The 12,767-nt window shown below is 44.0% G+C and overlaps 1 protein-coding gene across 5 annotated transcripts in view; it reads left to right on the top strand.

Moving 5' to 3' along the window:
* Positions 1 to 12,767, top strand: part of RFX4 (regulatory factor X4) — a 161,101-nt gene that overhangs the window by 106,666 nt on the left and 41,668 nt on the right. For all 5 annotated transcript variants that reach the window (XM_072742486.1, XM_026010932.2, XM_072742487.1 and 2 more), the window contains exons 9-10: positions 8,230 to 8,330; positions 10,521 to 10,579. In XM_072742486.1, the coding sequence (XP_072598587.1) occupies positions 8,230 to 8,330; positions 10,521 to 10,579 (160 nt within the window). The remainder of the gene's footprint in view (positions 1 to 8,229; positions 8,331 to 10,520; positions 10,580 to 12,767) is intronic.

Below are 12,767 nucleotides of genomic sequence, written 5' to 3'. Positions count from 1 at the left end.
GTGAACTTGAAAAGAATATGCATTCTGCTGTTTTTAGATGGAATATTTTGAATATATCTGTTAAGTCTATCTGGTCTAAAGTATCATTCAAAGCCACGGTTTCCTTATTGATTTTCTGCCTGGATGATCTACACACTGATGTAAATGGGATGTTAAAGTCCCCTACTATTAATGTGTTACTGTCAACTTCTCTTTTTATGTTAATAATTGCTGTATGTACTTAGGTGCTCTTGTGTTGAATACAGAGATATTTACAATTGTTTTATCCTCTTATTGAAGTGATCCTTTTATTAGTATGTCATGTCCTGCCTTGTCTCTTGTTACAGTCTTGGTTGTAAAGGCTTTTTTTGTCTGATATAAGTATCACTACCCATTTCCTTTCTTTTTTCATTCTCATGTTGCATCCCTTCACTTTCAGTCTATATGTGTCTTAGGTCTAACATGAATCTGTAGGAAGCAGCATAGAGATGGGTCTTGTCTTTTTATCCATTTAGTCAGAGTAGGTTCTTTTTCTTAATTTTCTGTGTGTCTTAAAATTTTTTATTGACTTCCAAACAATGGTTAGAATGATAGAGGCTGAGAAAATAGTATTTATTCCTGGAAATAGACGTGCCTCTTTTCTCCTAGGCTCATAATGGTTATATAATGTAAGGAGTTGAGTCAGTGGATTTAGGCATTGATTGGGTTTGGATTTTGTTGTTGCTGGGTACCTTCAGTGGACCACCAAATCCAAATTCTTCTAGGGTACCCTATGCTTAGGTTGGAAGTTGACTTGAGGGGGTTTTTCTCAATGTTGCTACTGTACCCTCAGCGTTAGGCCTTCCCTGTGAGGGAAGTATGAACATTTGACCACCTGTTTGTGACTTGTGTGTGTGGGGTTCCCTGCTGTCCTGGCATAGACTCCAGCAGACCCTGTGTTTTAGGTTCTCAGAGTTGGGCATTCTCAGTAAACCTGTCCCACCCTAGAGATAAACCTCTAATAGTCTGAGCCCATGATGATTTCTACCAGGGTTAGAGAGCTTTCTCTTTTTATTTCCTCCACCTGCAACAGGTCTCTTTCTTTGCCCGTATTCAACAGTGTTTCTGTCCTTCCCCTAGGCTTTAGTTCCACAGGGGAGAGAGGGCTGGCTAGGACCTCATGCTTTTCCCATAGTATGTTTCCCTCCTCCAAGCAGGCACTTCAGAGATAGGCTTCCTCCACTCTCTGTTCTCTGGGATTCTTCATGAGCACCTGTTGAGGCCTGTGGAGAACATCTTGTGAGTAGATGTAAACTTTCTTTGCATCGTGGCTCCCAGAGTTCTATACTCTCAGGCTATACACATTGCCTTTAGCGATTTGTTTTAAAAATTGAGCTGAATTCTTTTCTTTTTATTAAAGATTTTATTTAATTGAAATACAGAAAGAAAGAGAGAGAGCGCACGAGCAGGGAGAGGAAGAAGCAGACTCCCACACTGAGCAGGGAGCCCAACATGGGGCTTGATTCCAGGACCCCAGGATCAGGACCTGAGCCGAAGGCAGATCTTAACTGAGCCACCTGGGGGCCCCTGAATTCTTTTTACTTAGATGTCCCACTTTCCTCCCTCAGGCATAGACAAACCAGTTCCCAAGCCCTTCTCTCTTTGGGAGATGCCAGGCTAAGTAGTTGTGACCTCAGCTGTCTGATGGGCTCAGAAAAAGTTAGGATTTTGCAGATTATCTGGCTTTCTCTTGCTTTGGTGGAAATGTTGCTCTTTCTAATTTTCCGTGTTCTAGGTAGACAACAAAGATAGGTACCTAGATAGGCAACAAAGATACCTCCCAGTGGGATTGAGATTAAAGTTTAGTTTCATGTTTTTCTAGGGTTCTAATTAAGACTGCATTATTTTAATAATCATGTTTATATGCGTATATATATCTGATTTTATTTTTTACTTTTAGATTTCATTTATTTATTCATGAGAGACAGAGAGGCAGAGACACAGTCAGAGGAGAAGCAGGTTCCATGCATGCAGGGAGCCCAATGTGGGACTCGATCCCGGGACTCCAGGATCACGCCCTGTGTCAAAGGCAGGCACTAAACCACTGAGCCACCCAGGGATCCCCTATATCTGATTTTAAAATATGCATAGGAAAAAAAATATGCATAGGATCATAAAAATATATGTGTGTGTTTATGATCCTATGCATATTTTAAAATCAGATATTTGTATATATTTTTATTTATTATATATTATTATATAATATAATTATAATTATATGATTATATAATATATACCATATTATATATATATATAAAGATTCCTTTAATCTTTGAGTTATTCTTTCATGCACATTGTTAAGGTAGAGGAGATAGTGGTCAAATGTGTACTTTTGTTTTATAGTAAGAAGGTACCTCCTGGGGGGTCAGCAAAAGTATACATACCTTTATGTGGGAGCTTCACATTCTTCTCATACTGCTTAATGTTACACACATGCAAGGCATCTGTAGTTTGTTATAAAGCAGCTTGTGGGGTGCTAATGAAATGCTAACCCCTGCCTCCTTCTCTGTAATTGGCTTGTTTTTATGGATGTAAAAATTGAAGATTAAGAGCGGAAATAACTTTAGTTCACTTTCACCTGCAAATAATTGAAACAGCCATGACGTGACTATTCATTCTTCATTCGACAGTGTTTATTGATCTACAGCATGCAGGGCACTATACTGAGCCCCGGAGCATGGGATTAAAGAAGATAACTATGCTCCCTGCCCGCACTGAGCTTGCAGTCTGCCCAAGGAGACCATTTTTTAAAATTGCATTGTCAACGAATTGCCAGTGTGATCATTGACTTAGAAATCCAGTGCCTTTCTCATGAAATCAGGAAGACAAAGTTATTCAAAAGACCAGACTTCATCAGACAGCTGACTTTTTGCAATTTTATGTATTCATTCATCCCTGCAACCTATTTGAGTGCCTTCTGTATGCCCAATCCTGTGCTTGGCCAGAGTAGAAATGAGATTTGACTCTGGAAGTTCTCGATAGCAGACTAGCTCAGACCCGCCCTTCCCTTCTAACTCAGTAAAGCATATTGAAATTCTGGTGAAAACGTGATAATACAGAGATAACCATGAACCATTTGCTCTTTGTAAGAAAGATAGGTCATTTTCAAACTTGAGCTTTTCGCCTCTTGGGACTTCCCAGGTGATCTTGGCATTGTGCTTGTTAGTAATGATTGGTTTATCAGAAGTAAGGAAACGTGCATGTGCAAGTGCACACGCATGCGTGTGTGTAGGGGTGGTGGATGGGCATGGAAGATGAAATATCAGAGAAGCAAAAAGAAGACTGAGATACTAGAGCTTTGGAGCCAGACACACATCAGCTTCGGTCTTGGCTTGTCTACTTGTTGCATTCCCTCGGACAAATCAAGTAACTTATCTGAGCCTTGGTTTCTCACCTCTCTGCTGGGACTAACAGTAGTACCTACTTCATAGGGTAGATGTGAGGATTAAATAAGAAAATATGTGTGAAATGTTTAGCACTTGGCACACTGCACTCATTAGCTGGTATTAGCACTGTTGCTGTTGTGCCGGCCTCATGGCCAGAAGTCATTCAGAGAGTTACAAGTATGGAATTAAGATGCAGGAGAAGGGCTGAAAGTGGAGCTGTAGATGTGGGAGCTGCCCGCACAGAAGGGACAAAAAGGTATGACACCAGAGGTGCAGGACGGATCCCGGGAATGCCAGCCTGGTGAGTGAGATGGAAGGAGACAGAAGGAGATCAAGCTGCAGGGTGCAGACCATCAGAGGAGAGTGTGTTAGGAAGGAGGTGATAGTCAGCATCCTCTGATGCTGTGAGGAGGTGGAGAGGGCCAGGAAGCATCTCTAGGCTTGGTGATCAGGAGGCCAGCTCCTCACTTGCTCATTCAACACCAGAGCAGAGCATCTTCAATGTTCAGATTACTCCTCAGAGTCTGGCAGCCCCAATTCCAAGTCCCAAAATAGAATCCTTTCCAGAATGAATCGCTTCCCATTTTTCTTCACTGTAATAAAATCAAACAATTGCACAAAGGAAAAGGCCCAGCACTGATCCTGCTGCTTACTTCCTGCTCCTGTACAAGGGCCAGCTCCTCTACTCCAGCTGCAAAGTAGTGTCCCCTGGGAAAGGTGTCATGGGTGGGGAATGGCAACCCACCCTCCTGGATGGTACAGCAGTCATCAATGATCACTCCAGACACCCCTCTAAATTTTGACCTCAGACAAATTTTGATCTCTAAATTTTGGCCAAATATTCTGAGAAATCTTTTCACAGTTGGATCCAATGTGCTAATCACTGAGAGTGTACTTTGGCTTTATTCCATGCGTAGTACTTTTTGTTCACTCGGTATTCAACATTTATTAAGCACCTCCTGTATATCAGGCACTCTGCTAGGCACAGGGGGTACATATACCACTTTTCTTTCATGAAGACATCCTTGACAACATTGTTTTCTCATTCACCCATGTCTACTCACCAGGACATCCTGGCTGGCTCTGCCTTCAAAATATTTTAATCTGACCATATTGCATTATTTCCACTATTACCACCCTCATCTAGGCTGCCTTCTTGCATGGACTATTGTAAAATTCTCCAAACAGATCTTCTTGCTCTGTCCTTGCCCTTCTATACTCTATTTTCATCCCAGGAACCAGACTGATCTTTTTAAAACATATGGCAGGCTCAAGAGTGTTGAGATAGTTGGTAGAGCTGGGAGTGTGGGGAGACTGGCAGTTTCAAATCCCATGGTCAGCACTTGAACCACCCTGTGAAGTTGTTAAGGAAAGAAGCAAACAGTATGCAATCTGGGGCAGGAGCTTTATAGGCTGAGGGAACAGCAGATGCAAAGGCCCTGGGGAGGTTTTCAAGGACCTGAAGAAACAGAAAAGAAGCTGGTACTGTGGAAATTGAGTAGGCTGTGAGGGTGGGGAGAGGGAGTGGGAGGTGCTGAAGTCAGAAAGATAAAGGGGGGACAGTGTGGGTAGGGTCCATCCAGCTGGGGATTGGGAGCCATTCATTCATTAATTTCATTTAACAAACTTTCCTCACATGCCTACTTGGTGTCAGGCACTATGCTGGGTGCTGACACACAGTGATAAGCAAAATAAACATAGTCCCTGTGCTCCACACTGGAGCATAGAGTCTAGTGGGAAAGATGGATGTGAATCAGATAATCACGTAAGCTAGTGTATAGTTACCAATTATCACAACTTGGCACTTAAAGAATAATAATCAGGGGCTCTGACCTAGATGAGGGGGGCTTCAGGGAAGGTTTTCCAATGGCCATGACACCTGCTCTGAGATCAGATCGATGAGGGAGGAATCCAGTAGGTAAAAAAGAATGGGATGCTCTTGGATAGAAGGACGCTAAGGTTGAAGGCCCTGATGTGGGAAAGAATTGGGCAGAACTAGAGAGACTAAATTGTGGATGAAGACAGAGACTGTGAAGTGAGGTTGGAGAGGAAAGCAAGGCTGGAGTGTGAGCCTTGGTCACAATCAGGATTTTGGTCTCTATCCTAAGAATAACGTGAAAGCATTGGGGGGTTTTAATCAGAAGGTGAACCAGGTCAGAATTGCAAGTGTTTGGGAGAAATCCCTCTCACAATGTGTAAGATGAGGTAGGTAGAGGTGAGGAGGTGAGCAGAGCAGGTGGGCTTGTATACCTACCATTGTAGAGGCTGCAATGTTGTAGAAGCTGTAGTGGCCCAGGTGAGAGATGATGACAACTGGAAGTAGGGAGAAAAGGGAAAGACTGGATGAGGTTTAGAAGTAACTTGGAGATAAAATCCACAGTACTTGCTAATAGGAAGGGAGACTATTCAAGTGTCAAAACCAGATACAGTAAAAGAGGAACAACCAGCCATTATAAGTCTCATGGTGTGGTACAGTGGGCAGCACAGGGGCCACCTACAAAGTTTTCTTGCCTTAAAAAAAAATGTAACTTAATTTGATTTAGTCTTTAGATCTGTCAGTTTATAAGAAGCACACAGGATAGATGAACAGGTTAAATGGCACTAGAAGGAAGACATCAACTGAATCCGAGTGTGGGATATTCCAGGGAACAGATAACATGAGGTGGCCAACAAACCAGTGGCATGAAAGAGAACTGTGAAGAAGTCTTAAGGAATAGAATAAGCCATGGGACGCCTGGGTGGCTCAGTGGTTGAGAGTCTACCTTTGGCCCTGGGATGGAGTCCCACATTGGGCTCCCCAGGGGGAGCCTACCTCTCCTTCTGCCTGTGTCTCTGCCTCTCTCTGTGTGTGTCTCATGAATAAATAAATAAATAAAATTTTTTTTTAAATTTTAATTAAAAAAAGAAATAAAACAAGGCAATGTTTCACACAATGTGTAAATCTTGTTTGGATCCTGATTCAAAGAAACCAAAATATAGCTCTGAGAGAAACAGAGAAATTTGAGTACAAACTGGGCTTTAGATAATATTATGGAATTGCTATTCATTCTCTTAGGTATACTAATGGCATGGTGGCTTTAAATGTGTGTATGTACACATACATACATACATATTTAAGTAAATGTGTGTGTACACATACATACATATATATTTAAGTACATGTTAGAAAATGCACATTAAGTTTCTGAAATGATACTTCATGAATTTGCTTATAGCATTCCAGAAAAGATAATGGCATATGATACACTGAACTGGGGAAATGTTGCTAGCTATTGGAGCTCAGCCATAGATACTTGGAGGTTTATTATACCATTCTATCTTGGGATATATTTGAAATTTTTATAATAATAAAAACATTAAAAACAAAAACTTTAGGGAAAGTAGAGTTCATAGTGAAATATAAATGAACATAAGAAAAGACCCAGGACTGATGGAGAAGTGATGAGTTCCCTTTGGACGTGTTGAGGTTGATGTGCCTTTGGGACACTAAATGGAAGGGACCTGTATGTGGTTGGTGTAGAATTCTGGAGACCTCCGCTCTAGAGGTATAAGAGCAAGTGTAGATGGTGATTGAAGCTGGGGTCACAGAGAAGCCATCCAGGGAATGACAAAGTGTGACGAGTGAGGGCCCAGGACTAGATGTGGAGGAGCTGGAGGGAGTAAAGCTCAGGCAGAGGGACTGAGCTTTGTGCCTGAGACGTAGTAGCTGCAAGACAGAGAGGTCACAACCACCAGGAGAAGCAAATGTTTCCAGAAGGAGGAGGAGCCAACAGAGCCAAATAGTGCCAAGATGTAAAGGGAGATGGGAACCAAAATGAGTCTATTGGGTTCATGTCTGGATGCAGCTTGCTGCCTGGTGGTAGCTGCTTAGGTTGAAGGACTAGAGTGGGGGGAGGAGTGAGTAAAGGAAAAGAAAGGAGGAGGTAAAGGAAAAGAGAGAGTCTAGACAACTCTGAAGAAGGGTATCTGTGAAGTGGGAGAGAGAGGGCAGTACCCTGAAGAGAGGGAGTGAGGAAATTATCTCTAAGGGGAGACATGCTTGGGGAGAGGAAGCTGTGGGGTATCCGGGAGAAGGGGTGGTCAGTGATCGATGACGGAGGGGGTTCCTGAGGAGGCAGGAGGAGGGTACGTGGGGTTGGCCCTTGATTCTGTCAAGGTAGCGGGGAAAGAGAGCTGTGCCATTGCAGAATGCTGGAAAGTTCTTCCTTTGCGGCCGTGTCTTTTGAGAAGTGGGGATGGTGCCCGCTGCTGGAGGAGGTGGGTCTTGGAGAAGGTCGGCAACGTGAGGAGCGAAGGAGCGAGGAACCCAGGGGGCCTGCCCAGGGGTGTTGGGGGGGTTGGTGCGCAGGGTCTGGCAGGACAGTCCATGGGACACTGCGGAGGGCGAGGGGGCGGGGCCGAGGTCCCTGGGGTGGCCTGCCCACCGAGGCCACGGCCCCTGGTGCTCACAGTCAGAGCCCAAAAGTGAGGCTTGCAGGCCTGCAGGTTCTCCTCTCATTCTGCAGGCTGCCCCCAGACGGGCCTCGGCTCTCCAAGTTGGACATGGGTTCGAGGTCAGAGCTGTTCGTCGGTGTAGAGATCCGCTGTTGCCTCCCAGTTCCTGCCACCAGCCTGCAGCGGGGAAGCCAGGCTGGGGGTCCGGCGCTTGGGCAAGGGGGGGCAGCACGATGGCGCACCTGTCACACGGGCTTGGTTGATGGATGGCATTTTGCTCAGAGCCTGGCCACCCAAAAACACAATTCAGGGACAGCCGAACCCCATCGGGGCCTACTGGGAGGACTGGGCAACACACAACGCACTTAAAATGGATCATTTCTCTTTTCAGCTTAACTCAGGTGATCCGAAAATTTGCCAAGCAGCTGGATGAGTGGCTAAAAGTGGCTCTCCACGACCTCCCAGAAAATTTGCGAAACATTAAGTTTGAATGTAAGTACTGAGTTTGGGAGCTGGGGGGTGGGGGGGTGGGCACATTCTAGTGCCAAACAGTTTTACACAGGTTGTTCATAAAATAATAATAATAGCTAGCATTTATGGCTTGCAAGTCATCAGGTATTAAGCCTAGGGCTTTCCATGCATTATCTTCCTCAGTCCTCACAAAAGGTTTGTTACAGGTGGCACACTTCTTTTACGGAAAATGAAAGAGGCTTAGAGGGTTTTTGTTTTGTTTTAGATTTTTCTTTATTGTAATGGGCATATTTGAACATAAAGTTTTTCCATAATTCTTTTTTTTTGTTATTTAAATTTAATTTGCCAACATATAGTATAACACCCAGTGCTCATCCCATCATAGAAGGGTAGTTAGTAGCAGAGGCAGGAATTGCTCCCAGGTCTGTCTGTTGACACCAAAATTTCTGCTTGTCACTGCCATCTCATCCCATTTAATCCTCACGCCACCTCTGTGACATAGTATACAAGGATACAAGCAGTATCCTTGTCCTGCAGATAAGGCTTCCAGTGACCAAGAGACTTCCCCAAAGCCACACAGCCACACAGCTGGTAAGAAGGGGTCAGGAGTAGCACTCAAGTCTGTCAGACCCCAAAACGCTGATATTTCCCTGAAGCCCCTACCCCCAAACAGGTGGTAACAGGAGCCAGAAAACAGCTTCAGGGCTTCACATATTCAATTCTCTGCCTAATGAGAAAGCCAAATTAATATTTCTCCTACGAGGATTAGGACTGTGATTTTTTCATTTTCTGCTGAGCATCACTAGCCATTCTCCACCATTAGTTTTGCCTGAGAAAACTGGTCATATTTCTCTGTCTCGGTGTTTCTGGACTCATGGGAAGACACACATGCTATTACACAAAGGTGAAATGATTTTAAGCAAAACGAAGTTTTAAGATATATGTTTCTTAAAGCAGCATTTGACTACAGCTTGCCATTCTTGCCCAGAATAAGTGCCGGCAGGGAAAATGAAGAGGATCAAATTACCCTCTCTGGGCAGGCACAGGGAGCCCTTTCAGACGCGCTCTGAGGCCGAGGCCGCCTGCAGCGCCCAGCACCTACTGATAAAGCCCGCTTTATTTCACGGCTCTCAGTTCTTTTCTTTTCATGAGCACTAAATTCCACATCACAAAGTTAAAGAAAAAGTAATTAAGGAGAAGGATTAACGATTGATCGGTCTGGAAAATTAGAAGTTCATCTGTGCCCCCCACCCCTCCCCATTCCTCCACCCCACGCCCTATTTTTCAAACCAAGCTGGCTCTGAGTACAAATTAGAATAATCCCAGAGAAATTTCTGTTTCTTGACCAGTTCAGAAATTAATGAGAAGAATGCCCCGCACCAGTTTTAATTATGCTGACAAAACAAACCTGTTGAAAGTTGGCAACAAGGAGGTCTGTTGGACCTTCCACCTGTCGGTGGCTGCAGGAACCCCTCTTCCCAGGGAAGCTTGGGGGCACTTGGAGAACGTGCAAGGAGTGGAAACACACACCACTCCAGACAACTCTGCGAGAATGGAGACCTGCGGCTGGCTCCTGGCTTGTCTGCTTTGTCTTGAAATCTGCAGATTTAAGATCACCCCACTTGAAACCATCAGCCCGTTATATCACTATAGTAAACAGGATCAGCAAAACACACAAATAGGTCATGGAGATCATTTGATAAAAATGGAAGATTATTAATGCAAAGCCACATTCAAAGTACAGCCCAGGGTTCCATCCTAAAAGCAACCCCTCACACCACACACCGCTGAGGCTCAATCAAGTTTCCCTATTAGATATACTACTTTTAAAGGGCCTTCTTCAAAGCTTCCACTTGATTCCAGCAATTATTTATGGAGAGAAGTGATTGAGCTTGCAATTAGCGAAATGAAAGACAAGTAAATAATTGCTTTTACTCACGGTTGATTGACGCCACAATTTCTCACACCTGCCAGCATGGCATGCGGGTGACTTTGAAATATGTACCCCAAATATCGCCATTTTAGGAAATAGTTGTGTACATGGGAGAACAAAGAATCAAAAGCAGGTTTTCACCAGTGGGTGCATAAAATGGGGTTGGACAGAGAGACAAATTTAGGCAAATAAGCTACTTTTTGAAATCTGCCCCTGGAAAATCCAAGGTAGAACCATACAGCACGCAAATATTTCTGACTAACTCTTCCTTCTTGCAGTGTCAAGAAGGTTTTCCCAAATTCTGAGACGGCAGACATCACTGAATCACCTTTGCCAGGTATGTGTCCTGTGTTGTTTTGTAACTTCTGCCAAGTCATGAGGGGCAAAATGCACGGAACAGCTCTTCGGAGGATCTGTCAAGGGGTGTGGCTGTCTGATAGTTTAATACAGTATAATAGGTGTTTGGTATATTCTTACTGTTACCTTTTAATTTCTACTGATAAAGAATAAAAACATTAGGCAATCACTAAATAGTTTTGACTAACATACAAAATTATTTCTGACATCATGTTCTGGTGTGCAAGTTTGCATTTCCCTTGAGTAGATCAGGGTTTCTCTGCCACTAACTGTTGACATGTGGGGCTGGATCATCCTATGCTCTCGGGACTTGTTTTGTGCAGCGTAGAGATTTAGTAGCATCCCTGGCCTCTCCCCACATGCCAGAACCCAGATGCCAGTTAGAACCACCCAACCCCAGGTACTACCTTGGTTGTCACCATCAAGAATGTCTCCAGACACCATCAAAAGTAGCCTGGGGCCCAGTCTCACCCCGAGTTGTGAGCCACAGAAATAAATGATTCAAATAGATAAAGAGGATGATTTGTTGGTCGTGTATCATCCAGAAGAGTTCAAATCCAAAAAAAACCCCCCAAAAACAAAACAAAACAAAAAAAACAAATCCATACAGTATGTTAAATACCCACTTTTATTTTCTCCATATTTTTGTTCTTTTTAGCACAGAAGTGACATATGCTTACTAGAAAAATTCAGAAGTCACAGAAATGTGTACTGTAACTCTAATGATAATTTGATGGCATAAAGCTTTGGGTTTCTATTAAGTTTGCACCTTAAGGAAGGGAATCTAAGTCTATTAAGGTAGCCTGTTAACATTCATTAAAACATTGAAAGCAAAAGGGGCAAACTGGAGGCCACAGGTCAAATCTGCCCTCAGGGGGGTGGGGTTATTTTTATTTGATTTGCATGTGTTCAAAAATTGGTTTTGCTTTGTCATTAACCATTGAACCTGGGAGATGACCGCTAAACAGCCCCAGCGCCACATTTCCCAGGGCAGGAATCAAGTGGATGGGCTGAGCACTGTCCTCCCTGTCAGCCCCACTTCCTCTTCCACTTGATTGGCTCTCCTCACTCCCGTCTGCCACCTGCTTGCCTTCTTTGTGTTGGGTTTTCCACCTCTCCCTTATACTGTCGGTTCTGGGTTGGTGCCGGTTATTCAAGGTCAAGGTTGGAGGAAGGGTTTCTAGTTAGAGTGGCCTGCAGGAAGCCTCCAGGGCAGGAACCTGAAAATACAGAGCTACACCCACACACACACCTCACTGTTCCTGTCCAGCCTCTGGCATGAATGGCCCTGTGGGGGATTTGGAAACCAGGTAAACCTTTTCTAGTCATGCTGGCTAGGAGAGAGGCCACACTTGGACGCTGTTCTGGGACATGGCAGAGCCTGACCAGATTAGTAGGAGTTAGGGGAGCAAACAAATATTGGCAAAACAGAGAAACACTGGGTGCATGCCTTCTGGTTCTTTCCCCAGCTTGGAAAAGCTGGGCTTGGGTTATCTCAGAGAGCTAGGCATGGCTTTGGTGCCTCCCTCTGGGGCTCAGGCAGTCCAGGAAAGCCTTTGACCCTTTAAGGCATGTAGGTAAACGTATCCATATCTGTACGGTGGCTGTCTGCACGCACATGCACACACACATACATATACGTTCTCCCTTCACTTCCTACACGGACAGTACGTACTTTAATCAGCATTTGCTACCTTTCCATCTTCACAGGACAGCTTTCAGACACATTTCTGGATCAGCTGGAGGATCTGGGGTTGGTGACAGGAATGAAACACCATGGAACATCATAACTAATATCCCAGCAAGTGTTCCTAAACACATACAAGACAAGTCATACTGAAACGGAGACTCTAAATACCCAGGCCCTTTATTGCTTAAATACACTAAGCAAGCAACTTGGCATTCCTATCTCAACCATTCATTGCACAAAGTCTTTTGAGTGCCTCCTCTATGTCAGAGACCATGTTTAGTGGTACTTGCCCTGAGCAGAAAAAAAAAAAAAAAAAGTGAACCAAAAAATAATTAATTAAAAGTGCTAAGTGTTAGGAGGGAAACAGCAGAAATAGAGAATAACGGGGCACGTTAAGTGTGATTGAGATATGGTGGTTAGAGGAGGTGGCTCCATGGGTGTGGCTCTGAAGTTGGAGTACATGTGATGGCAGGATTGC

The sequence above is a fragment of the Vulpes vulpes genome, chromosome 16, assembly GCF_048418805.1.
Source record: "Vulpes vulpes isolate BD-2025 chromosome 16, VulVul3, whole genome shotgun sequence".
NCBI classification, from domain to species: Eukaryota; Metazoa; Chordata; class Mammalia; order Carnivora; family Canidae; genus Vulpes; species Vulpes vulpes.
This window is presented reverse-complemented; position numbering and strand designations above follow the sequence as displayed.